We start from the raw sequence: 27,246 nt of genomic DNA on the forward strand, positions 1-27,246 counted from the left end.
AAATTTAAATGTTAGGTAAGTAAATCTTTAATTATCATTTAAATAAACCTATGCATCTTAAACACCTGGATGCTGGAGATTAATTTAAATTGGAAAAGGTATGTTTTATTTTAAGTGCTCTCTATTCAACTTTACATGCTTAGCATAAGTAAATGCAGTAGCTAAAGCAAAAAATACAAAAGTAACTACAAACAGGATAATTACAGGAGAAACACTAACTTTTTATAGATTAGTAAGGCAAAGGTATTCTCATATTACCAACAGAGCTGAGCATAGGGAGGTTCAGGCTACTTCAGTTAAAATATTTCCACAGCCAGTGCCCATACTAGGAATTTAGACTGAAGACTTCAAATGAAGTGGTACCCTAACTATGCAAATAAATGCAATTAATTGAAAAATATCTGATTAATGCCCTACCTATTAAAAATTGTTAAACAGCTAGAAAAATAGAATTTCACATCATAGGGCACATCACTGTGCTAACAATGTACAGGAAAACCTAAACCCAACTTAACGAGGATGACAGTGGAACTTAATTCTTAGGGTGGGCTTGGTTTGGGTTTTTCAGGGAGGATGAGGGTTGTTATTTTGAGGATTTTTTTTTTCCTCCCTCATTCAAGAACATCCTCAAATTTAGTAGCTGCCAGTTAAAGACATCAATTTTTTACAGGTCTCTGATAGGTGACCTTTCACAAATTCCTACTGAAAGAGATTCAAAGAGGAGTGGAAGGTAAAAAATAGCACCTGGTCCACTGGGGGGAGTTTTAGATTTTTTTTAAGTAGCCAAGTAGAATTTTTGGAGGCAGTTTAAAAACCAATGGCATCGCATACACAAGTGGAAACAATGTATCTGGAGAAGATGTTTGAATACAAAATTTTAATATTAAAGACATTCTATTTAGAATAACAAGACTCTAACAAATCTCAAACAATTCAAGACAGTACTTGTACTGTGTTTAGTGTGGGGATGGGGAAGAAAGTGGAAAAAACAGAAGCTTTATATCAACCAGTGTTTTACTTAATGAAATGCATAAAGCCTGTCTCATTTCCCACTCTGTATGTGGATCAGGGTGTTGCAGGTAATCTTGGAAGCCCATGCTTCAGCTCAGCTACAAGAGGATGTGCAGACACACACGTACAATCACTGGTGAAAGGAACATCACACTGTTCTCTCAAAATTATGTGCCAGTGGTTACCTTCTGTTTAAAGGCTAATAACCTTACTCCTAAAGGCAATAAACTCTAGCTAATTTTCAATTAGATAAAAAAATGCATGATACATTTCATCAAAATGTTCCTGTATAATATACCAGAACACAAAGCTTAAAAATTTAACTCCAAATCTGTTCAATGAAAAATAATTAAAAGAAGAAATTACCAACTTCATTGAACTGTTGCAGTTGTCAAAATATTCCATAGATCCTAATGCTGTAAAATATGTAACAACATTTAAACCACAAAAACCTTTTTAACCTTTCAAATGCACAATGAACATCTTTTTCTGGGAAAGTGGGTCAGCATTAGTTATGGGATGCTGCATTGATAATTGTATGGTTAGACATGTATAATAAATTGAAACAGGTTCTTTTGTTAAAAAAAAAAAAAAGAAAAGAGGGAGAAAGGGATCATGCTTTCTGCAAAAATATAAATACATAATACTTCACTTTTTTGTTCTGCCCAGTGGAAAAAAATATTCCCTCAACAAAAGCATGGCTTTACCAGCAGCACATAAAATTGGTGGGCAAAAGACTCAATGCAAACTTTTCCCACATTGACTTCTTATAAAAAAGGTTCCTTTTCAAGTTCCCAACTAGTATTTGGGAAAGAAAATCTTCTGCACACTAAGCCAGACGATGAGATTTTAGTCCTTGATGTTCCACGCCCTTGCAGAGGTATTTCACAGCACACACAAAAGCATTGTCACTGAAAGCAGACTGCTCAGACACCTGAACTATTTGCTCAAGCAATCACAGGATGGAGACCTCAGCAGGGATGGACTACAGCGTGTTACTGAAATAAGAAACTCTGCTTCCATACGCATGATGACTAAAAACCCCAAGAGATTATTTCCCCTCTTCAGCAGCTGACAGAGGTGTCCTGCTCCTCCTAAAAAGCTGGAGAGACACAGTGGCAACACACATTCTATGATTAAAATTCAATTGCAAATATCAAATCCTAACATTCAGAGTACTGAGCAGCTTTTCCATAATAATTAAAACAAATATAAGGGACAAAGGAACTTCTGTTCTTCCACAAGTGCTTCTTATTTTAAGCTTGACTGTATAAACCTGTGAGTTGGGGGGCACAATATTTCTTAAATAGCATTTTTAAAGTTCAGATGCAATTCAACCTGTCTAGAACAAAGAAAACATTCCATGCACTAAACTCCACAAACACTTTGTACATTTACTGGAACATGTTCATATACACACTTATACATGCTTGTGTGTATATGCATATGAATAAACGTTTCTAAATGAATACAAAATTAAATTTACAATGTCAAGACTGAAGCAGTTTGATAGGCAGAAAATTCAAACTTTCAGAAGACAGCTCAATCCAATTTTGTAAACACTTAAAACTCCAATGGACACTATGGCTGTCAATCATAAATTTGAATTTTTTGACTGTGTCAGGTTTTAGTGATCTTCCCCTTTTTTTTAAAAAAAAAGGTACTTGTACTGTATTACTTGTATTTCTACTAAAACATATAAACAGCTGCAAAGGCTACATGTCTACATAGGAAAGAGAGACCCATGGATACTTACCAGAGCTTGCAACAACTAAATTAGGCAAAATTTATTAGAAAAGTAGTTAATATTAGCCACTTTTCATTGATCAACACTGTTCCTATGGTTAGACTATATAAGCTCTTACCACGAGTCTCTCGTTACAGCAATTTCTCAATTTTGAACCTAAGCAAAGCTATTAAAAATACCTGCAGCATGAGAAGTTTATAATCTTCTAATAATAAGATTATTTAAAAATTAATTTCTGGAAATTTTAAAGCTGAATTTATAATCTTACACTATACTGTGATGAAAACATCCAGAAACAAAAAAAAAAAACCATAATTCTATGTCAGAGTGCAAGAAAACTTTTTTAAACATGTCTGCATTTTTCATGAAGTTAACTACTAATGTCTTTATTTTAGCTTTCTCTGCTTACACACTTTTAATATTTTATTTGTTAAGATGGTCCTGTTCTGTGACAACTGGTGTCTTCACAGTTTAGTGTACCATTTTCAGCTCTGAACTACTTGAGAGTACACTGTGACAGACAGGATTTGACCTAAGACCAACACTATCAAAATTTCAAACACCTGTAAGATTTTTATTTTGTATCCTTCACTTCTGTGCAAGTGTGACCACTTGACACATGGTATTTCACATGTATTTCTACTACATCTTCTATGTCAGATAACATCCAATATACTTGAGTTTTAATAAAAAGTGGAGAGGAACATGGATGTAAGTTCTATCCCAAATTAGTAACCTAGGAAGAGAGACAAGGTCACCAAAGTGAAGATCACAACACCAACACATTGTAACGTGGTTTGTATGCACATTTACACATCAGTCTCTCAGGAAGGATAACTCCAGTGACAGCAGAGAGCAATTAAGCTAAATCAGTACTCTTTATTGTAACTGTATTGTCAAATAAACCATGCATTTTCCCACCTCTCAAGTACTGAACTGTAACTGCATAGGTTTCCTAATAACTGAATCCTGACAGCAAACAGACCCTTGGCACAGCTAGACATGTTTTTTCTACTACTCTTCACCTCATTTATTTTGTGATTTATCAGCATGTTTTAAAAATTGTTAAATATGTCACAACTCTCTCCATGTTTTATATTAAAAAAATAAGCTTCCAATGAACTAAGTTTTCTTTAGAGAAAGATCAGCATTTTCATTTTTTTGTACACCAAATTTTTTGCAACAGCTATGAATTTTGCTATTGCCAACGTGTCTAAATGCTTCCCACATAATTCAAGACCTCAGCACAGCTCCCTTCAATGAGCATTCCAGTCCACACTAAGGTCCTGCATGTGGCTGCCAGCACTTAGAAGATCTAAAGATGCTGTATTTGCCTGAGCCTTTGCTGTTAGGTCAGGAAAACTTTTCTCTACAGATGGAATGTTAAAACATACAACAAAAATGACTTCAGATTAATTCCTTGTCCTCTGGTGATTCCACCCACAGCCATCTGCCTTCTTCCACATATTTCTCTCTGAACTCTTCCTCTCACCTGCACTTCTAATGTGGCAGTCAGTAAAGGTAATGTGGAAGTGGGAAGTTCCTGACTGATATTCCTGGAGTTGACAAGCTTTGAGAATTGAGTTTAAGGTTTAAGAAAACTAGAGACCAAAGCAGTAAAATCTATCCATACTACAGGGCAATAAAGACTTTTCCCAGCCAATGTGATGTACAGAAAGCTGCACTGGATCTGCACTAAATCCATACAGGAGTTGAATCACTTTCCTTCAAGCACCTGTATTTCCTTGGAGACACGATAAAAATTACTGTTTTATCTCATACCACTTTTCCATAAACTCCTGTAATTGCCACTACAATTTTCTTTTGATAAAAATTATTTGAAAATTGTTGTAACTATGCCATTTATATAACTAGTAATACAGGCAAATGGCTGTACAACTATCCACAAGGGAAAAGGTGCTCAGTGGGCTTTTTTTAAACTTTATTTCATTAAAAGTGACCTGCAGGATGCCGTTTTGCTAAAGCATTTTTATTGTAGACACATGCTTTAAACTGCTGGAACAGTCTGTGGAGTGTAATGCAGGCACAATTAGAACAGGGGCAGGGGTTAAGGCACCAAAATGTAAATACAGCACAGTCCCAAACACAGGGCAGTTGGAAAATCACTTAAGATGGCAGGAGTAGGATACAGCCATGCCTAAATAACTCAAACAAACCTGTAACTTAACAGGCACATACCCCTAATTATTTATTACTATGGATTGCAAAGCAATGTAACTTTACAGTTTAGGTCCCTGATCTGGTTCAAGGCAGGAACACCAAATTCTGACAGCACACAGAACTGGCTATGTGATGCTATGAGCCTTTTTTACCCCTAAAATGTTAACATACTACATGTTAATATATTCTGATTATTAATAATAATATATTATTCCAAGCATCACCCCTCATCCACACTCATAATCTGTGCCAGGCTCCAAGGACAGCTGGGTGCAAGATCACATCTACTAACAGCTGCTCAACTCAGTACAATGTATGAGAACCCTGAAAGAGTTCTTAGGTCTTTCTCAGAGAGATAATGAATCTCAGAGGAGGTAAAAGCATTCTTAACCATGAAATACAGCAATTCTTAACATGCTAGTGTTAGATAAATCTGCAATACACTGTGAATTTAAATTTTCTTGTCCTTTAAGAGCCATACACTGTATTCAAGACAACTAACACCTTAAATCAAATGAATAAATGCAGAGGAATTGAGGGCAAAACATGAGTTAATGAAGCCACCTTTTTCAGAAAAAAAGGTAAGTTTGATATTAGATCAAATACAAATGTGAATGATGTAATTCACTGGTTAGTAGCAATAATGTTAAGTTGCAGATTGTAAAGTTACTTCACAAAAATTACAAGTACTACGTAGTTTTGTACCGGTGACCCTCTATGTAATTGTCTTCAGAATGTGTTTAGCTTGGTTAGTTATTCAAGTGATAAACGGTATCTTAGTGAAAGCAGTACAGAAAATCTACATTTTAATCACACTGAGAACAAATAATGGTGTGATAAGTCAGACACGTGTCCACCAGACGTGCAGTTACCACATGCAGAAATGTTAGTGCAATGCAATACTCTTTATTACAGAAAAAACCCAAATAAAAGTTAAAAAAAAGCCACCCAGCAGAAGCAACCCCCAATCCTTCTAACAAATACCACAGTTGCATGCATGAAACAAATTCATGTGATCTATTCAGAAGTACACCATTTATCAAGAACTGTGTGCCTTGTTCAAGAGGCACGTGCTTTTGTTTTGCCTTAGGATCAGTAGGGCATGTTGGAGTTGGACTAACATTTTAACATTTCAGACAAATGTGTTAAGTCAGATTTTAAAATTCACTATTATCCAAGTGAATTTCAATGCTCAGTCAACCTTTAAAAAATATTAAATGTGAATAAATTTACCTGTCATACTTAAGGCCATTTTCTTTCACCTACAGCTATCAAAGATAAATGTCTTTAAGCAGGAGTTCTTACACCTTCTTTAAATATAAAATAACAGAAAATCACGATCTAAGTAATTTTAAAATCAACGTTTTGGAAATAGGGGGTAGGAAACACACTGTAGCTAATGGACTTGGAAATGCAACCAAGAAACAGGTTGTAAACAAGACTTTTTGAGCTCTGAAGTAACAGTATCAAGTTTACTACTCAAAAATCCCAGGGGACTGACATGTTCCCCAGAATTCTATGCAGGTACCCTTAGGAAAAAAAAAAATAAATTCTTTGTACCTGTGGCTACTAAAACCAGCAGAAAATACAAGTCAAGTATCTGGCAAGCATTAACATTACATAGAGTTTATGCCATTAACAACTTCAACATTTATAGAGCTGTTCTACAAAAAACATAAAATACAGCTTTCCAAAAGTATCAAGATTATGGACTGAAGATGTAAAGTCATTCAGAGCTGGTGTGCTTGACAAAATAAGTACCTGTTTTCAAACACTCTAGTTCATGAAAGCACACTTGCATCCCAACAGCAACTATGTACCACAGAAGCTCAACATAATTTAGTGGTGCAGGATGTTAATAACACACAAATTCAACATAAGACAGACATTCAAATATAGTAGCATTGCTCCTATACAAATTGTAGCATCTTTCATTTCTTCTGCACTGCAAGAAATACTCTTGTAACTTTATGCTCTTTAAGAGCACTTAGAGACACAGAAATGTACTTCTGAGTTCTATCAAGTATATTCCTGAGAAATGTACTTCCTCAGCAGTTAACAAGTAGAAGGCAAAACTCTCAAGAGAATATCAAGTGCTGCGCAGCTAAAATAGGAAACAAATCTAATACCATCAAGGAAAAAGAGTTTTTCAAATGCCCTGATACTTGTTAGAAACTACTATTCTAACACTGCATTCATTTCAAGGGTTACAATTCCCAAAATATCAGAGCTTGTCTACCTGCAGTGAGTAAAGTGCCATCAGATATTGCAGACAAAAATCAAACACAGTTTATAATCTGCACAAGACATCTTCTCTACATTCTACTAAAATACTCAGAGAGAAACTAAAAATTAACTTTTTACCTTGATTAAAGATGTGATCACAATTGCTCCAGCATTCACCATAGGGTTATGAGGTCTGTCTGTGAAATAAAGTTTTCAGTTACAAATATATACCAAGACATGACTGTCAAACAAAACCAGTCAAGTGCCTAAGCAAAAAATTATTCCAGATTTAAGTATGAAGATTTAAGACTGAAAAGCTACTATTACAGAATAGAAATTATATAATCTTAAACATTTTTAAAATCCTGTAAACCAGCACTATACACAATATTTTATAATTCTGAGCACAACATTTTACAGATTATTTTACAGCTTACTCAGCCTTATGCTACTGAACAATCCAGTAAATTATTTGGTTTGGTATATATTCTTGCCTTGAAAATTACAAATCCTCTTCATTTAAGAATGTAACTTAATACATAGCTGACTTGCACATACCTGCTACACTTACACTTTCCTTTTTCCCCACTGATCTCCATATTAACAGTATCTCTGCATTCCCAAGTCGTTCTTGGTTGCTGAATAAATCACCTTCTTTTGTATCTCCTTTTTTTAAAAAACTTCTCATCAGCCATCTTACTTTTCCCAAATAATCTACCTTCCACAAATTACCCTTTTCTTTTGTAACTAACATTTTTGATGTGCCTTTTAACTAGGATGTTGACTTCTGAGCATTGTGGTATCTGAAAACCTCAAACAATTCTCAATACATTAATACCATGACTGGTTTGAATTCTTTATTTGCTGTTCTTTTACCTCCAAATCTGAAAAAATACTGATTCAAAACCTGCACAATGGTCAATGGCACTTTTCTATCTATGACTATCAGTCAATCTTCAAAAACAAGTTTTAAAAGTCAATATTCATAAGCCTGTACAAGTTTCCAAATTTCCATGGCAAAGCACAGATCATACTCACAACACAGCAACAGCTTTTTGTTGTAAATTGGCATTTTTAGCTATAATTTACACCTGTCTTAAAACATTCTTCGTTCTTTCCAGCCTGAAGCTCAATACTAGTAAACAATGAAATGCAAGAATATCCTGTTTTAGGAATCTTCCATATAGTTGAGAAAAAACACCTTCAGATGCATAAACAGTTTTCAAACACCTGTGTATCCCTTCATAAAGTATGGATTACAAACACAAAATTTAGCTATGTCTGAATATTTAGTAATTAAATAGATAAGTACCTTTTTTTTTTTTATTTTCAAATCTGGTCTTCAAAGTATTTATGGATGGTCAAACTGACAAATACTCCACATATCTGAAGTTCATACAGTGGTTTAAGTCTACAAGAGTAGATTTAATCTTGTAAATCCTTCTCTTCCCTCCTCTTCCTTTACTTGGAAAAACTCAACCTCCCTTTCTCTCACTATTACTGAAATGTTTCTATTGATTAGAATTCTATTTATTAGACTTCTATTTTCTGTTTTAATCTTTTCTTAAGGACTGTAAAAGAGACCATCTGTAAAAGAGCTCAGTTCCAGCACTTTTTCCTCATGTCTATCAGCCACAGAAGCACATACTTAAAAACTAAATTTTTTATCATGTCAATTAAGTCTTCTCTATTAATTTCATGTTCATTGGTCAAAATTTCAAATGTCCAGATTCTCTTATGCTTAACAGCCTTATAAACACTCTTGAAGTATAACAGTAATGTAAAAGACCACAGCCCAACAATTCACCTTCTCCAATAGTTCAATTTTAAAAGTAGCAATAAAAGGAAAAAATAATTACTACACTTTGTCATGTTGTTAAAAAGAGAAAATATAGAATATCTATATTAGTTCAAAGGAATTAAGAGGCAATTTTCAGCACCATCAAAGCTTTTTTTATAGTAGAGCTTTTGTAGGATATGAAAGACAAGTCTTCACATTGTACAACACTGTATTTGGAAAAAAAGATAGCATAACTTGACAAAATGCTTAATCCTTTCTTGGCAACATATTCCTACATTGGTATTTCATCACCATTTACTAACATAATAAAAGAGAAGAAATAAATTGCAAAGATATGTTTTAATTTTAAGTATGGAAAGAGGATTTTAAGATATAAATAAATAATTTTTATGTAAATCATTTGCATGCATTTAAAACATAATCAATATAATTAGGTATCATTAATATATTAATACTACAGATATTCAAGGCAGAATTCAATACAGTCCTTGACAAAAATGTCATCCAAGCCTTGTGCTGGTAATTAAATATTAATTGCAATACCATGGCAACGGAAACATTGTCTGTTCTTTTACTGAGAGAAACCCACTAGAAGAAACATTTGTGTTTCAGAGATAACATCCAGTATTTCCTCTAAGGCTACATGACTCATCTTTCTCAAATTTTTCCCATAAAATTTAAACAAAAACCATTTCCATGCTTAAAAATTAATATAATATGAAAAAGGAATAATCTAGGTAAGTGCTGTAGGAGAAATTCTTGCTAAAATAATCCTGTGACAGGAAAAAATATAACACACATTGTTTTGAATCAGTAGTGAAATTCCATTTAGAATAAACTGTGGGAAGATTTCGCCTTCTGGAAACTAGTCAGTGCTGGCCTTTGGCACCAGCACCTGCTTCTCAGAAGGCTGAGAAGTGATATGTTTTTTAAAATCAATTTAACATCTTTGATTCTTTCACCATCATTTTACAGAAGCCTAGATTAAGGAACTCTTGCTACCAACTCAACTAAATAAAAATAAATTTCAAATGCCTGCACTGTTAAAACTCTGAGTTTTCCTACAGCTTAGCAACTGGCAAACAGAATAAAAATAATAAAACATCTTTCACTAGCATTCTAAATTAGGCAAAAGTGACTAATGGCAAAATATTCTGGGACCCTGCCTAGTAATAAGACAGAACATACAAATATAATATTTAAGAGGCTACCGTAAAATCAAAAAGATTGAAAAAACTGTGTAGGCTTGCCTCATAATTTCCTAAACCTGAGTATTTGCATTATTAAGTATAATGTATATCTTACCATCTTCATTCAGGAACAATTTGTTGAATCTTAATCCACTAGGCTCTTTACCAACATATCTGTGCACATACTCTGTGCCAAGGTCATTGACAGCAATCGCATATTTCAAAGGCTTCACGCAGGACTGGAGACAAAATGGAACTTTGGTATCACCCACAGAATGCCTGGGAAAAACACAGAGGAAGAGGCTTGAAATTTCCTGTTTGTCAGCTATGGCAGTAGAGTGTTAAATTGTTAAATGCTTCATCTATCCTTCAACATACAAGGATTATTAACAAAAACACCCCAAAAAGCCAAAGCATATTATCACTGAGTCTGATGTTAAAGAACATAACAATGAGATTTAGAGGTCTTAGCAACTGACTCCATAAGCCAAGCATAACAAAGTCAGGTGCTGACTATGGCAGAGGTAACAAAATAAAAACAAGTTCAGAGCAAAAAAACCACCTCAAACCTCTAGTCTTACACTTATCCTACTCAATTGCAACCCACATAGTCAGCAGGGTACAGCTGACCCAGACAGAGCCACTATACTGATTTATGTCTATATAAACAAAATGAGCTACAGCTTGGTTCTGCCATTTGAGAACAACAATCAAATGGCCATATTTACATTGCCTTTAATAAAGGCAAAGATATAGCACTTATTCCATGCTGTCTTTTGGAAAGTTTACTTTCAGCATCTCTGTCAGACTGCACCAAAGAGTGACTCATGCAAGCAGCATATGCCACATCCAGAGAGAGCACAAGGCTTGAAGCAGCCACTTGTCTGATGGCAAAATCAGGAGTGGATTTGCTTCTGTTCTTTGCAGAAAACACAAGAAGGCTTCACTGAAAATCACAATACCATTCTGAAATTATAAAAGCTAACATTACACATTAGGCATTACAAAAATTAAAATTATAAGAACTTTAATTAGCCCATAATATCCAAAACAAAGCAAAATGTCAATTTAAAGTATAAGGTTTTTTACTATTAATAGATTCTAATTCAGGCCCTTAAACAGGGAGATGAAAAATACTTCTGCTCACTTTTACAGCTCCTCCCCTGAGACTACAGAACATATGGCTAATTATAAGCAAACATATGGATCTCAACAGATCATGGCAAAATGAACTCCAAAATGAACTCCAAGCCACAGTCACCAGAAGCAAGTGGATGCTCTCAGGAATGCCCCATTCCCAAACACAACACCTAAAAATTACAGTCTCTAGAACCTGCAGTAGGAGCACAGCAAACTGCAGGTCAGCAGAGCTGAGGAGCACCTTGCATTGTGTACTCACAAAGGGAGACACAGGGCTCATGTTACTTCTCAGCTAGATGGTGCAAGGTATCCCTTCACATCTAGGCTCCTAACTGTCTCTGCTACTCTGAGTCACTAATACTGAGAAAAATAAAATCACTCTGCCTAGATCTAAGACCTACATACAACCTTACAGGGGAAAGCTTGATAAACCTGAAAAGCAAAACCGTATTCAGCTCTGTCCAGTGCCCACATCTCCATTTTCTTTTTAAAGAAGATGAATCTGCACTTCTTCAGTGACACACAGATTATATAACAATGTTACAGTGAAAACATTAAAATGCAGAGAAGGAGCTAACACTTAAGTACATTGTGACCTACACAGAAAGTTATACAGCTTGATGCACAGCTTAGACAAAGCTTTTCCACTTCCAAACATTATTGCTACAGAAGCATGGCCTCTACCTTTCCTTCAACTATTCCAAGAACAAAATGTAGAAGTTACAATGTACCTCTGTCCATCCACGGTGCAAAGTGACACCCCCCACAAATCGGGGCTGAACTTGGCCAGCTGGGGAATATAGTCAGCAACCTATCATAGTGTGAAATAAAGAGAGACACATTACAATATCCAAAATACTTAACTCTACATTAATAAATATCAGTGGAAAGAACATACAAGGCACAACTGATTTATTCTACAAATTATCACCTGGTATATCTAAAATTTCATTAGAAATAATTATGTTCACTAGATCGTTATCAAATAAAACATTTTTTCTAAGTAAAATTTTCAGTACATTCAGAGAGGTATCTGTATTCTGTATAACAGCATGTCCATAATTTTCAAATAATATAAAAATTTTTATTTGTAACACATTCTGGGATTTTTCAACTGATTTACTGAAAATAAGCACCAGAATAAGTTTTATTTACTAACCAGTGTGCAATATTAACAATTACTTTCTCCACACAATCCAGACAGATGTGTAGAGCTGCATAATTTTTCTATAGCCTAACTGTAGTCTGACAAATTATACAGCAGTTTCATACTTTATGTAAAATAAAGAAAGAATAATGCTATTTTCATATTCCAACATCAAAATGCTACAAGATTCTTAGAGGCTGTGAACTGGATTTCTAACACAGTTAACAAACTGCAGGCATAACTGACCATCAAAACTCTTTCAAGTTACCAGTTTAATTTTGCTAAAAATGTTAATAAAGATCTATCTACTTAACAAATGATGCATTTGGTTAATACTGAAAATCTACAGAAGTTTGAAGTTGAATCTACAAAGAGGTTACCTTTCCTCCAGATTGTTTTTTAGCACTTTCATATAGCTCATCAATATGGGAAGTAAACGACATAAAATCTGGAATGACAAACTTCCTTCTGAAAGCTTGAGTAAGCAACACAATATTACTCTGTACACACCTGCAAAAAGTGAAAAACATTTATTAGTGCCTTGACAATGTACTGTCAAAAAGCAATTACATGTTATTTAATTAGGACCTTCCGTCCCTTGAAGCTACATGCCTAAGAAAACGAGTCTATATTACTTTTCCAATTTGCCACTCCATTTTTTTAAATTATTTGTAATAGCTTTACTGCATGCATTTTTATTCCTTTCTACTTCAAGCTCTTTTGAAGTTTAGACTGTGAAGCTGTACTGCAAGGTATTACCAATCTGCCTTCAAGTAGCACGTCAGCTTGCAAAAGGGATCTAAAACACCCAATTCTTGGGATCAAACTATCTGAAGTTTATCTAACCCAGTCCTTGTCTAAAAAAGGGCTAATTTCAGAGCTAAATCAGACTTGGTAGGTTCAGGGTTGCTTTCTCTCACTTCACTCTTTCACCACTGAGGTGAGAACACTGCCAACAAACCAAACTGGAATGTGATTCCACACATTCTCTTAATAAGAAAAAAATAAGTGGAAAAACTTGATAACATCTCCTGCACTAAGCAAAAGTTAATAGTGAGCTGTGCTTCAAGTTTCTTCTTTCAAATCTGCAGCACTCAAGGAATCTCTGTTGCCTTTTAGCCCAGCAAACACAGTTACACTATCAGCCACACCTCTGAGCTCAGCCCATCTGGGACAGCCAAAAACCGAAAAAACCGATGAGGTAAAAAGGAAAAGACTTATCTAGGACAAACAGAAGGAAGGATGAAAACACAAACTGAGACACGCTGAAAGTGGTGTGTCTGTGGGAGAGAGAGGAGAGCAATTGGCAGCTATTATCAAGTCAGTTGAAATATGACCTGATAAAAGGTATTAACAGCCCCATCCCAGGGCAAGGAGGGCAAAGGCAGGTTTCACAGCAAACAAACAGTTAACACCTTCACACCGGCCTTCTGGCAGTGTTGACAGAAGCAGACACACACTGTTAATGGCAAATGGAAGGTAAAGAACATCTAGGCACATGCTACAAAGAAGAGCATATCTTCCAATTAGGACTTAATCAGAAAAAAAAAAAATTAGGGAAATGTTTTCACTTAGAATAGATATTTCAATAATCCTAGTATTAAAAGTCATCATCGGTTCAAAATGAAGGTGTGTGAAGACCAGTGAAGAGACAGAATTATCCTCCCTTTGAATCCCCCTTCTTTTTCCAAGTCTTTAAACTCCTCCTACTTCGAGGACTTTATCTTAAATTCAGCTGATACACATTTCAAATGCTGATAAGCACTACTCTCCGAAAGTGAAACTGTGAAGTTTCCGATATACAGTCACCTTACTGGGTCTGTAATACACTTTCTTACCCTGTGTGAAAATTGCAGTTGAGTTGTTTTTGTTACAATCTTTTTTTTTTCTGTATCTTGCAAAAACCGCTGTTTGCTTTTGTTCCCAGCAGCTTCCAATTACAGTCACCTACTCCAGGTGCAAAACCCCTTTTCAAAAGTAATTAATAACACTGATGGCAGCTATGTGTGCAGGAGGAGTAACAACATAACATGCACTAGGTTCAAACTTCAGATGCACTTCTACATTGTCTGTACTACCTGGGCAGCATTAAGCACTCCTACAAGAAAAAACAAATATCTGAAGCTCACCCAAACCTTTCAGAACAATTCAATACAAAGTCTGGAAAACAAGAAGGCAGGATGCACTGAAATACAGTCCTCTTAAGATCACACTATGTTTCTGAAACAAGAAGGGCATTTATATACACTTAAAATTTACTCCAAGCCTACGATGCTCACTTCAGCAGTTCAATCCTTTTAATGTAGGGATTAAAACTCACTACAGAAACGGCTGTGCTGGTGAAGGACATTACTTATATTACTTATATACCAATTTTTCCCAGACTCAGCCAAGGTCATCATCTGGGTATTTATCCTGGTACTCCTTAAGCCAACAGAATCCTATGAATTTACAAACTAACTTAAATCTAGTAATCTAGATGGGCATTCAGAACAGTAGGTGCATGGACAAAATAACAGAGTTCTTGGGCTTCCCTTTAACAGGACTGTAAACAGGACTGACAGTTTTTAGTCAGCCAGGACTTGAGCCAAGACAGCCTCTAAATTTCTGTAGCTGACATCTCCTCCCACCGAAGTAATTAACTAATTATGTTCCAGGTAACTCTCTGGAGATGGATGGCCTCAGGCCCTGAAGAAGTGGAACAATAGGAGAACATCACAGGGAGGAATTTAAGTAAATAATTATACTGATAAATAAAAACCTTTGTACAGTCAAATATTGTGAACAACTTGGCCCTGAACTCTCACAAAGTTTAGTGGTGTTCAGGATAGGTACACTAAAAAGCTCTACTTTACATTCTTCCATTTCAACAAACTTTACAATCTCAGCCTGAGAAAACCCCAGAACTCTCTTGCCAAATCCCAATCCAAACATTTCTTGCCTCACTTTAAAAAATGTCATTTCAAACTATAATTTTCCTGATACATTTTGGTTAGGAAGATTAGGCTGCAAGTCTCATGATCAATATTAACTGTCAGTCACTTGTATAATCAACTTTGAAAGCAACAGTTTGAGGGGTTTTGGAAATTGCATCTTTGCTCTTTAGCACAAAGTTAGGATCACTTTGTTTCCTTTACCACCTTGTTAGGTTTGTCTATTATTTTCCAAGTTCTGACTCAGATTGCTTATTACTGCTTCCCTACACAAAGCAGCCCAAGTTTCATCTAATAACAGATGAATTGTTGAGTACTATTACTACAACAGAGTACTATTATATTAAGTAGTACCAAAATAGAAAAAAATAGAAAGAAAAAAAATTCTCATAGCAAGCTAACCAGCATGTTGCACTGCTTTCATTAGCAGCCTGGTGTCACCCTGCAAAGACCACATCACATTACAAACGCAACATTAACAGCTAATTCATTAATTAATCAACACTCTCTCTGAAATCTGCAGCCCAGACATCAACTCAAGAAATTTTGCAGATGAAAGATTAAAACTCCAAGTTGTTCTGCCCGTAACATAGAGATTCTTTCTAATGTGGAGAGTGCTGAAAATCCAAAAAGCTTCAAAATAATACAATTTTAGTCGAATTTGAGCCTAATGTTTAGAACCACTAAAAAGGCATACAGAATGACAGACAATACAGATGAGCTGGTGTATTTTACACATATTTTCTACTGGACTTGATTGATTTCATCAAGCTTATGCCACCACCACTCCAGATCACTTAACCTTGATATTTTATTTGATCTGGCAACTTTGGATTCAAATTCAAGAGAACTACACCATTGACTTTTGTTTTGGGAACTGAAGCTTTCAAGTCCTGAGCTAAGTACAGCTGACTCGATACATTATTGTATTTCACACCTTAAACACTCATAGAAGAAAATATAGGGAACCCTGTGCAAGCCTCTTCACAACAAATGCAGTGTCCCTACAAGGAACAGGGAACTGAAGTTCAGGGGTTTTAATTTACAAAAATGGTTACAAAGGAACCTTCTGCTACTGCAAAGAAAAACTTGCTATTTGAAACAAGATTCACGTTCAAAACCCTTCCTACACAAGAAGCAATAATATAAGCTTTCCACAAATTGTTATAGTAATAACTACTCTCCTCACACAGAGAATCAAACCCCAGAGACGTGACACAGAACATAAGATAATCCTGCTAATTAGAAAGAAATTCTTTTTCAAATGAAGAGCCCTTGCCTAAAACATAATTCAGTTTACTGTGACAAATAAGCCTTTTAGTATAAATGGAACAGATAACAGCAAATGAATTTTCTTTCCAATCCATCCATGCACCCAGGAAGGTTTCTGAATCTAACAATTTTAGAGTTCTTACTCTGCTGACAATAAAAACAGTGAAGACCTGGTCTAGAACTTAACACAGGAGTAAAGTTAGTCCATGCTGGACCTTTAAAAAGTAAGGTAAAGATTCATGTGCTTAAGGAGTTGACTGGCCTTTTTGTTGCACACACAGACATTAACTTTTTCTCAATTTATTTCCAAAAATGTGTGTATGTATGCATGTATGTATGTATGTGTGTGTATATATATATATATATATATGTGTATATATACACATATATATACACTTACATAAACTATGTCAATACCTAGTATAAGCATAAGCATATACTACATATATGCTATAAGCATATACTATATATATATGCTATATATATCTTAAATACCTGTATGTACATAAAATAGATGTATTATATATATATACTTAGAAAATTGTATGTGCAAATAAGTTTTAGGTATTATGATTTACCCTGAAAATGGAATAAAAATGCAGGCAGAAAAGTAGTCTAAAAATTTCATTTCAAAATTTAAGAGCCTGAACATTTCCAGTCTTTTGGCACACAAAAGCTGCAAGTAGAGGAGCAAAGGAGGGTGACTGAAATGAACAGTGCTTATACTTTCAGCTGAGTACAGACTTTGCTAAAAATAACCAAACAAAAGCATCACTAAAATGCAGGACACAGATCTATCCCAAAACAGACCAAGTTTGCAATCCAACCCCTCTCATTTCCACCCATCTTAAAATTTTCCTCACACTCATTTTTAGAATTACATGCATGCACTGAACATCTTGCCACACAAAAGCAGCATCCTGAACTTCAGATTAAAAACTGACAATACAGAGAGACAGCAGTTTTATGTAATCATACTAAACACTTCATGCTGCATCAATTAATTTTGTTTGGCATCTGACCAGGAGTTGCAGTATGGGGTCAGACACACATGCAAACAACACTGACTCGTTAAGCTCTTGTGGGGATCACACAGCCTGTCTGCTGCATGGAATTTGAGAACAAACTTTTAGCAAAAGAGCATCAGGAGGGTGTGTTTGAGTCCCTTTCTAATCGATTTATATATACCTCATGCCTCTCCTCAAGACTGCACTCAGTAACACACAGACAGCATTCAGTCAGAATTATACAGTCACATAACTGACAGAAGGTTTACTTTTTAAAAAGGTCTTTGTCCAGCATAACACCATCTGAAGTAGTCTGAAGAGTCAGTCTTAGCATATCCATGCACTCTTTCAATCGAGGATCAGATGTACGTAATCCTGTAGATTTGAGTGCCTGTTACAATAAAACAGTAATTTTTATTACTAAGTGAAAAGATTGCTGTTACAATCAAGTTATCTACTGCTCAGCATTATCACTCTAAGAGATCTGCCACTGCATCATCAACAGAGACATTGTGACACTTTACTGATTCTTTAGCAATTTCCTTTGGTCATTTTGGCTGCATTTTATGTCAAAACATTAATGTTATTTGAAATCCAGTGCTCCAAGCAGATTTTACACAAGCACAAACACTACCGAGGCATGCCACAGGCACAGCTGCTTTCAAGCATACTCTTTTTGCACATCAAAGAAGTGAATAATAACATTAATATACTGATTCTCTTACTTAACTACAGAAACAGCACTGGGGGGGGACAATACATTCCTTCCCACAGATAAATATGTACAACAGAAATTCTTTCTTTGCATTCTTGCATTAAAAATGTTAAAATAACCCTGCAGTAGTCAGCTTTCATACAGCACTTTGGAGCAGTAAACTTACAGTTATGAATTTATGAACTGGTATTTTTTCTTGTCCTTCTGCAATAGTATAGAAGAGCAGATCTTCTAAGCTGGGAAGGAGACCTTGTTTAATTTTACTGAAAAACAGAAAAAAAAAAAAAAAGCAGAGATTATTTTAGTGCCTATTTTTATTTATACACATTTTTGCATTATTCTCAGGGAAACACATTTTCACTGCTACCACTAATTTCAAAGAACGTTTTCATCAGTGAACACAAAGCATAGTTAGACTTCAAGGAGAAAAATAATTTGTAATATTATAAGCAGCATACATAGATTTTACAGTAGCAAACATCCTTAACTGCAACTCAGTCACATTTTTACTGTCACACATTTACCACTAAGATTATATTTATGTTTTTTTGGTAGCAGATTAATCACATATCCCTCTTTTTGATGTTACCAAGGATAGGTATGTTACTTGCAGAGGATAAAAACTAAGATTCCAGGATGTATATGCCTCATAATGAAGTTGTAGAGCATACTAACCCAACTGTTCTACAGGAAAGAGAAGGAAAGGATAAATGTGTGCTATTTTCTTCAAAACAATCCCATTTTCAGGACTCCACAGAGGATCCTAAAGCCCTTATCCTTCTAGAAGCTTATGTAAGCTCCATCAGTTACCATGAAACAGGCAAAGCCATCTGCAGCATAATAGAGCACCTGAAGCAGAAGGAGTGACTCTCATCACACCTACTTAGCTAAGTAAACCCAGTGTAGATGCACCTTTAATGGTCACTGTGCTTATCAGTGTAAACACACCACTCTCCAAGGGTCCCAGGTGTTACCTATTCCACTCAGATATGCTTCCCCTACCCTGCAGCTTTTCATTACCTGCATCTCCATTTCATGAGAAATCTGAAGGAAACCTACCAAACCAAGCACTCGGATTCCTTCTAAGACAGAAAGTTCTAGTACTGACAGCTTTCTCTTTCCTTTGAAGTTTACAGACTTAACATGTAAAAAATATAAAAATGTTCCTTGATATTCCAAAGCACCCTGCAGTAGGCAGGAGCCCAAGTCTTTACACTTGCCCTCGAAGCAGTGCCCACTACACTTCCAGACTGAGAGGGGCAGTGACAGCAAAGGGATTCCAATTCTTTGGTCACCTGAAGTGCCCAGGTTTGTTTCCAGACAAAAAAAAAGCCAATGCTCCAATGTTTGACAAACAAAATACATAAAACCAAAAGAAAAAAAAATATGTAGATAGTAACTAAAATGCAAAGTATGCAGTCTTACCTTATTTTAACCACCAGTTTTAAAGGTCTATCTTATAATCTATTAATACTGACAATACTTTGTTAGTATACAGTAACAGAGAAACTATTTCTTGAAACTAGAATGCTCAGTGGCAATTTATGTATTTTTATGCATTTATGCATGTGTTTACAAAAAGTGGATCCAAATTCTAGTCATTGAAGTTTTCAAGAGATTGGTAGTTCTTTGAATAAAAGGATTACAACTGCAAAAATAAAATGTTACAGCTGAGCACAGACCCTAGATAGGCCAGTGCAATCTCACTGACTGACGTTTAATCCTCTCCTCTCCCAATACTTACACAAGTCAGATTTATGATTATTTTTAATAAAAATCTGATTGTACTCAAATACCCTTAGAAATTTAAGACAACCTCTAGATTGCCCTTGCCTCCCTCCTTTCCTGGTAACTAGCTGTGAAAACCAGTAGTAAAAAATATCACCTCTCATTTTCCAATTTAAAACCCTGTACTTACATACTAAGAACAGAAGACAGCTTTGTAAGCCAACAGAACTTTCCTTGTCTTACAGTCTAGTTTTTTTTTTTTTTTTAATTTAAATTATGCTGGCTGACTAATGCACAGACAGGCTGGCAATTCAACCAAGACAAACGCTTGCAACTACCTCAAGCAAATTACTGAGCAGTCCTTTGCTAAAGAAAATTCAGGTCTTCCAGGCAGCATGTTTGATTTTCAACCCTTTGGGGACAGTATGTCCAGTCAAGCCAACAGAACCAGAAGTGCCAACACAGCAACTAAAGCTTTAGGATGTCTGCATCCTAATTCTGTAGGGAACTAATTTTAAAAGTTACACTAAGTTACATCATCTACACCCCTACATATTCATCATTTACACAAAGCATTCAACTGAGCTCCCCAAAACACCAAGATTTCATGTTTTAAGGAATGTCTCTGCTACACAAGTCATTCCTAGACTGCTTAAGGTTTGGTAGAGGAAACTTTCCTATTTCATTCTGGCAAAACCAGCCAGCAAACACACTGAGAAATGTTAACTGATAACCTATTTAATCACACATTTCTGAGCAATTACTCAATTTTACAGCAGTTCCAAGTACAGAATTTCTGTCTGGAAAGATGCAGAAAAATACTTCAGCCATTTCACAAAGATTTTACCTGCGTCTTCATACGATTTTAATCTATTTTACAGACGTGCACCTTTCACAGCAGAAAATCTCTCAACGTAGTTTTCATATCTTTCACATCTGCTGTTGTTCAATATTGGGTCACTCAGCCTAGTTAAACAATGGAGCTGCACAGACAACCAAAGCAAAGAGAATGACATTCAATATATTTACAGAAAATTGCTTCTTGTCAAATAGTCCATCTTTTGGTAAAGTTTATCAGCTAAATAGGGGTGAAAAGGCTTGCTCTGCAGTTTATCAGATCAGTGATGTCAGTAACTGATGTTTGCTTAACCTAAAAGATGTGTTTTGGCACTGTGAACACACTTAGCAAGATAATTCTGTTCCACACACATAAAAAGCTGTTTTTCAGGTCAGGGAACTTGCAATTTTCACAGTCAAATTAAGTGGAAATTCCAGTTTACCTGACTTCATGAATAATGACTTTTGATACTTCTTTACCCTCTTGAAAAAGGAAATAAGCACCAGACTACTGAACAACTAGACTTCCTTGGTAGTATACTAATCTGTAGACTACAATACTGGTGGACTGGTTTTTTAAATACCAAGAAAAACCAACACAGGAATTCCAAGCACAAGGACTTCACAGTCCTTCTTTCAGATCTTCCTTTTGCATCAGTACAATGTCTGCACCAGATTCTGGGGGGGACTTCATTTTAACAAATGCTGAATTTCTAGGATAAAAACAAGATTAAATTTCAAATAATGTGGCAGATTCTCACTCTGCACTTCAGGACAGAACTGCCAAAATGCAGAACAGGATTTACAGAACAACAAATGATATAAAGATATGATATTGCTAGTAACAGTTTCAGGCATCATTAACAAATATGACACCAGTCACAAAAATGAGGTTACAATTACTGTCACAAGCAATGGTCCCTCTGGGACCATAGAAGATCTTCATCAATGACACCAACAGCGGGATCAAATGAAGCCTCAGCAAGTTTGCCACCGACACCAGGCTGAGTGGTGCAGGTGACAAGCCTGAGGAATGGGCCAATATCCAGAGGGACTTGGACACACTCAAGAAGCTTAACCAGGTGTGAACCTCATGAAGCTCAGCAAGGTAAAGTGCAGGGTTCTACACCTGGGCCATGGTAACTCCTGGAATCAACACATCCTGGGGAAGAACAGACCAAGAGCAGCCTGGCCAAGGATTTGTGGGTGCTGGTGGATGAGCTGGACACGACCCAGGCACGGGCACTCGGAGTCAAATGTGTCCTGGCCTGCATCCAGAGCAGTGTGGGCAGCAGGTCAAGGAGATTTTCCCCTGTACTCCACTCTGCTGAGACCCCACACAGAGTACTGCATTCAGCTCTGGGACCCGCAGCACAGGAATGATACCGGCTCATTGGAGCAGGTCCAGAGGGAGCCACCAAGATGGCCAGAGGGATGAGCACCACCCCTAAGAGGCAAGGCTCAAGGAACTAGGGCTGCTCAGGCTGGAGGAGGGTCCTGGAAGACCTCACTGCAGCTTTTCAGTACCTGGAGTGAGTCCATAAGAGAGATGGGGACAGGATTTTTAGCGGGGTGTGTCACAACAGGACGAGGCACAATGGTTTTCCACTAAAAGAGGGCAGCTTCATATTAGATATAATAAAGAAATTTTATGGTGAAGGTGATGAAATGCTGGAACAGGCTGTTCAGTGAAGTAGTAAATGCCCCACCCCTGGAAACATTCAAGGTCAGCTTGCATGAAGCTCTCAGCAGCCTGATCTGGTTGAAGATGTCTCTGCTCATTGCAGAGGGGTTTAGACTAAGTGACCTTTAAATGGTCTCTACCAATCCAAACTATTCTGGGATTCTATGAGAGCTGCAAGTCACAGTCAGTAGCCACTCTACCTAAGACAGGCACCCTGAAGAAGTTGTCACCATACTACAGATGCTGTAGATCATGGTTCCATCTCCCAACACTTGTCAAGTCACTAAGCAACTGCTTTTTGTCCACTCCTACAGTGAGACACTGGTCCCATAACAGAGGCAAGCAGCTATTTACCCAAGAACTATCATTGTTCAAGAGCAAACTACATATTTATACTTAGATCAAAGACAGACATGTTTAGTAGCTAACAAAGTGCTTCTGGTAAGAAAAAAAAAAAAAAAACAAACCAAAAAAACCCAAACTCTAGCTTCAAAACCTTGGCCTCTACAGAAGTTATGAAAGGTCTAATAAAAGCGCACTTCTGTTTCTTGCATCTCAGTATTGGATCCACACTCCATCAGAAGTATCAGCAAAATGAAACACTGCCTGGTTACTTGTTATTCCTCAGTTATCTGGCCTGCAAAAGCAAATTTCTTTTGAAAAGTATCTCCAGAATTCATCCCTGCCCTTAAAAAGGAGTACTACCACTCCCTTGTCATTAAAACAAAACAAAACCATTTCCTTTAACTGTTTGTTGATATTCCATATGCCAGCATCTAGCACTATTGCAATTTGGCTTAAAAACATGAGCAATTTAACTTTCAAAAGTTAGGGTCACTCACGTTTTGCTTCTCCCTCTCACCTTAATCAAGGCCTTTTTAATTTAGAAATAGCTTCTACTAAGATAAACTGTTTCATCCCTTTCTTGTCCAGTACAAGATGAACTCTTACACTGAAAGTAAAAGGAAGCAGTTCCATTGAAACAGTTACACTGAGAGCAGGAGCAAGGGGTATTAAATGTTATACATGTCTGTCACTGAGGAGTGTCTTCGGCTAGTGTGTTTTAATAACTCAGGCATGAGCATGGATACTATTGTGTTTTAATCCACAATTCCTACTAATTAAATCTAACGGTCTGTGACCACTCTCAGTTTAAGCTCAATTACTTTTCCTATCCAAAATACATTAAGTTTCAGTTGGACACACAGTGTGAAGGCTGGATAGCAGGGATAAGGAGGTGGTGGAAGATGTTATGGAAATAATGCACATGGGGATCTGGTTATGCAATGGGATACTAGTTATTTCATCAGCCACAGACTTTATAATTTATCCTCACTATGAGGAATTGAACTGTTCTAAATTTCTGTGTAGTCTTTGCAAAGAGTATTTTAGGCTTTTACTTGGAACTCCTACTCTGTACACAAGGAGTGTTAGGAAAGCAAATAAACAGGAAAACCTGACTGCTGTCTTTTGACATCATGAGTTATTTCAGCATCCCAGAACCATGACCTTATAATCAAATAGGAAAAAAAAAAGCTCACTAACTAAAAGAAAAAAACAAAAAAAAAAAGGAAAAAGGCTATTGCCAGTTGGGTCCACAAGCCATTTGACAAACACCACTCAAATGTTAAGACACTGGGGATGGCAAAGTGCTGGAATCAGCAGAATACAGACTGCACTGACTTAGCCCAGTTGTCAGTGCAGTTCAGACACCTGTCTTTTGAAGAACCTCACTTTTCTTCTCGAGCCTGCACTCTGTCTTAATATAGCAATGACTTCCACGCAGAATGTACCATTTACAAATGCTTGAAGGAAATTTTCACAGTTCAGCTTCAAGAAAAGTAAGAATGAAAGCATCCTGACTAATGTGCCACCAGGAATTCCTGCACAACCTGAAATGAAAAGAAAGTTTCTAGGTTTTTCTGTGTTTGTAACTACATGCTAGATGTTTTATAGAATTTCTCCCTGTTCATTTTGCAGTAAGATTTAAAGAACAAACATCTGACTTTTAAATACATTCTTTTGTCAAAAGCCAAAAATTATAAAAAGTGTTTCACTGGCTTGTGACTACATAGCTTTACCACACATGTGAGAAATTAAAGAATTTCCCTAATTGATGCTAGCTGTAGGCAGCTAATAACAGCTCAGTTTAAGTTAATGGTACCTCTTCAATAAACCACCTTTGCAATATCTTTAAAAACCCATCACAGCTGGCATGCTGGTTTTTTCCAAAGTTTTAAATGTCTTTATTTCTGCTTGAAAACAGAAGTGCAGTCTTTATAAATCACACCTATTTGACTACAGAAGGATATATTTTGTTCCAAAACACTATCTAGAGAGCTAATTCAAAGGTGAGACTTCATATTTGTAGAACAAGGACATAGATTTAGAAATACTACCCGTTGTGATTGTGTATTATATTGCAAACAGTTACATAACCTGACGGACATGCAATTTTTAAGGCATGTGACAGCAGAAGTAACTGGTGATGCCTTTAAAGCAGGCTGCACCCCACTGAACCAGGCTGACTATCTGATGCATCTGGGGGGGGAAAAAAGCAGAAAAGAACAAGGTCACAGCCTCTCTCCCCACCTGCCATATTGAAGTTCATGCTAAAAAAAACCCCCACAAACCAGAACTGAAAAGCAGAACTGTTAACAAGCTAAGGGCTGAAGCCTTCCTGACTGGCTTTGTGGAATCTTCCCCAGACTTCCTCTTAGCATTAGACTAGCAGAGACTTTGTTCAGTGTCAAAACAAGGTACTCCTTTCTCGGACCTGTTTCTTCTGTCATTTGCTCTTTTCATCTAGGTAATAAGCATAGCAAAACCTGGGAAAGCAGCTTGGGTTTAATTTTAATTATGCTACCCCACAGTCAGCGCACAAGGTGCCTACAGGAATGCCATGGGGCACTTTTCAAACACATACAAAGGAGAAGTCTTCATGGAGTTTGCAGTTCAGCTGTCAAACTTCTTGTAAAAGGTTATCATTCTAAATGTACTCTGGTTCAAACAGCCAATGTACAACTGCCAAGACAGGGGGTGGTAGGAAATGAATACTCAAGACTTGCATAATGCTGAAGAATAACATAGAAGGATGTCAAACCATTTACCTCATCATTATAGTCAACCCCTGGTATCCACTAACCAGTCATTGCCAGGTACAAAGACTGGAGCTGATACACTTGTCTCTGATGTTTTTGGGGTTTTTTTTTAAGAAATATTTCAGTTTCTGAGTAAAGGAATATTAACTTCATATAAATATACCTTATCATTCTACTACCTGCACATACCTTTGTCACTAAGAGACAAGTAAGGACCTCGGCACAGGCACACATCCCGCAGCGCCTATAAACATCTGTACTCACCACATACGGATGGCAGTATCTGTGCCTGGCTGCACTAGATCACAGAATTGTTAGGGCTGAAAGGGACCTCTGGAGATCACCCAGCCCCCAATGCCCCGGCCAAGGCTGGGTCACCCTAGGGCAGGTTACACAGGGACGCATCCGCGGAGAAGACAGCGCTGCAAAACTTCCGAGGCAGCACTACGCACCATGCACACTGCCTTTAATAATTAATGCGAGATGACACAGCTTTCGCTTCTCTTGAAAAATATTTTTAGCCAAGTGGAAGCGCTACCAGAGCCACCCTACCACCTGCGCCGGCCCTCCTGACGGAGGCACCCCCGCACACAGGCGGGACAGACCCCCGGGGGTGCCGGGGGAAGCCCGAAGCGCTGCCCGGGCCGCACGCCGCGGGGAGCGGAGCCCCGAGCGGCGCACACGACCCCCGCCACGCGTGCGCGCCTCTGCCCCGCTCCGAGCCGCCGGCAGCCGGGCCCGCACCGCCCGGGATGGAGCCGGCAGCCCTGGGGTCCCCGCACCTGCCGGGGAAGCGCCCGCCCGGCGCGGCCCGGCCCCTTCCGCAGGCACCACGCGTGCGAGGGGGAGGCGGCGCTCACATGGCGCCTCCGCATCATCCCCCGCGCCCGCCGCCCCCTCCACACTCACTTCTCCCCGCCGCCGCCTACGGCCACCTCCTTGCCGCCGCCGCCGTGGTTATTGTTGTGGCCGCTGTCGGCGGGGGGCTCGCCGGGAGTCGGCGACGGCGCCTGCGCCCCCTTCCCCGGCTCCTCCAAGGCTCCCTCCGAGCGGGTGCATAGACCTCGCGCTGACGGCAGCGCCGCCGGGCCGCGGCGGGCGGCGGGCGGGCTAGCGCCGAGAACGGCGAGCGGCGGCTGGAGGCGCCTGGTCCCGGCGGCGGGTGCCGGGGCCGGGGCCCCGCTGCCGGCCGCCCCCGGCGGGCCGAGCAGCAGCAGCTCCCGCAGCAGCGCCGAGCGCCACAGCCGTATCATCCTGCGCCACCGCGCCGACTGCCCGCCGCGCCGCCCGGCCGCGCCTCTCGCACCGCGCCGTGCCCGCCCCCCGCTGCGCGCCATTGGCGGAGCCCGCTTAACTGTCAGGCGTGCGGCACGCCCATTGCTCAACAGGGACATCACTCAGGGCCGTTGCCACGCCCCCGGCGCGGGCCGAGCCTCCCCGCGGGGCCGCTGGTGTCGCGCGCGGCCGGCGGGGCGGGAGCAGCAGCGCCCCAAGCGGGCGGACCCGGAGCGCTGAGGGGGGCCCCG

General features: G+C 38.2%; 1 protein-coding gene across 2 annotated transcripts in view; it reads right to left on the reverse strand.

The window, feature by feature from the left end:
* GLS (glutaminase) overlaps positions 1-27,022 on the reverse strand; it is a 59,428-nt gene extending 32,406 nt beyond the window's left edge. For both annotated transcript variants that reach the window (XM_030241568.2, XM_030241569.2), the window contains exons 1-7: positions 26,630-27,022; positions 18,537-18,633; positions 17,925-18,046; positions 12,824-12,953; positions 12,028-12,107; positions 10,272-10,435; positions 7,304-7,362 (exon numbers count right to left, since the gene is read on the reverse strand). In XM_030241568.2, coding sequence (XP_030097428.1) covers positions 7,304-7,362; positions 10,272-10,435; positions 12,028-12,107; positions 12,824-12,953; positions 17,925-18,046; positions 18,537-18,633; positions 26,630-26,973 — 996 coding nt within the window. In that variant the 5' untranslated portion in view covers positions 26,974-27,022. The remainder of the gene's footprint in view (positions 1-7,303; positions 7,363-10,271; positions 10,436-12,027; positions 12,108-12,823; positions 12,954-17,924; positions 18,047-18,536; positions 18,634-26,629) is intronic.
* Positions 27,023-27,246: the final 224 nt, after the last annotated feature.

Source organism: Serinus canaria, chromosome 7 (genome assembly GCF_022539315.1).
Source record: "Serinus canaria isolate serCan28SL12 chromosome 7, serCan2020, whole genome shotgun sequence".
NCBI lineage: Eukaryota > Metazoa > Chordata > Aves > Passeriformes > Fringillidae > Serinus > Serinus canaria.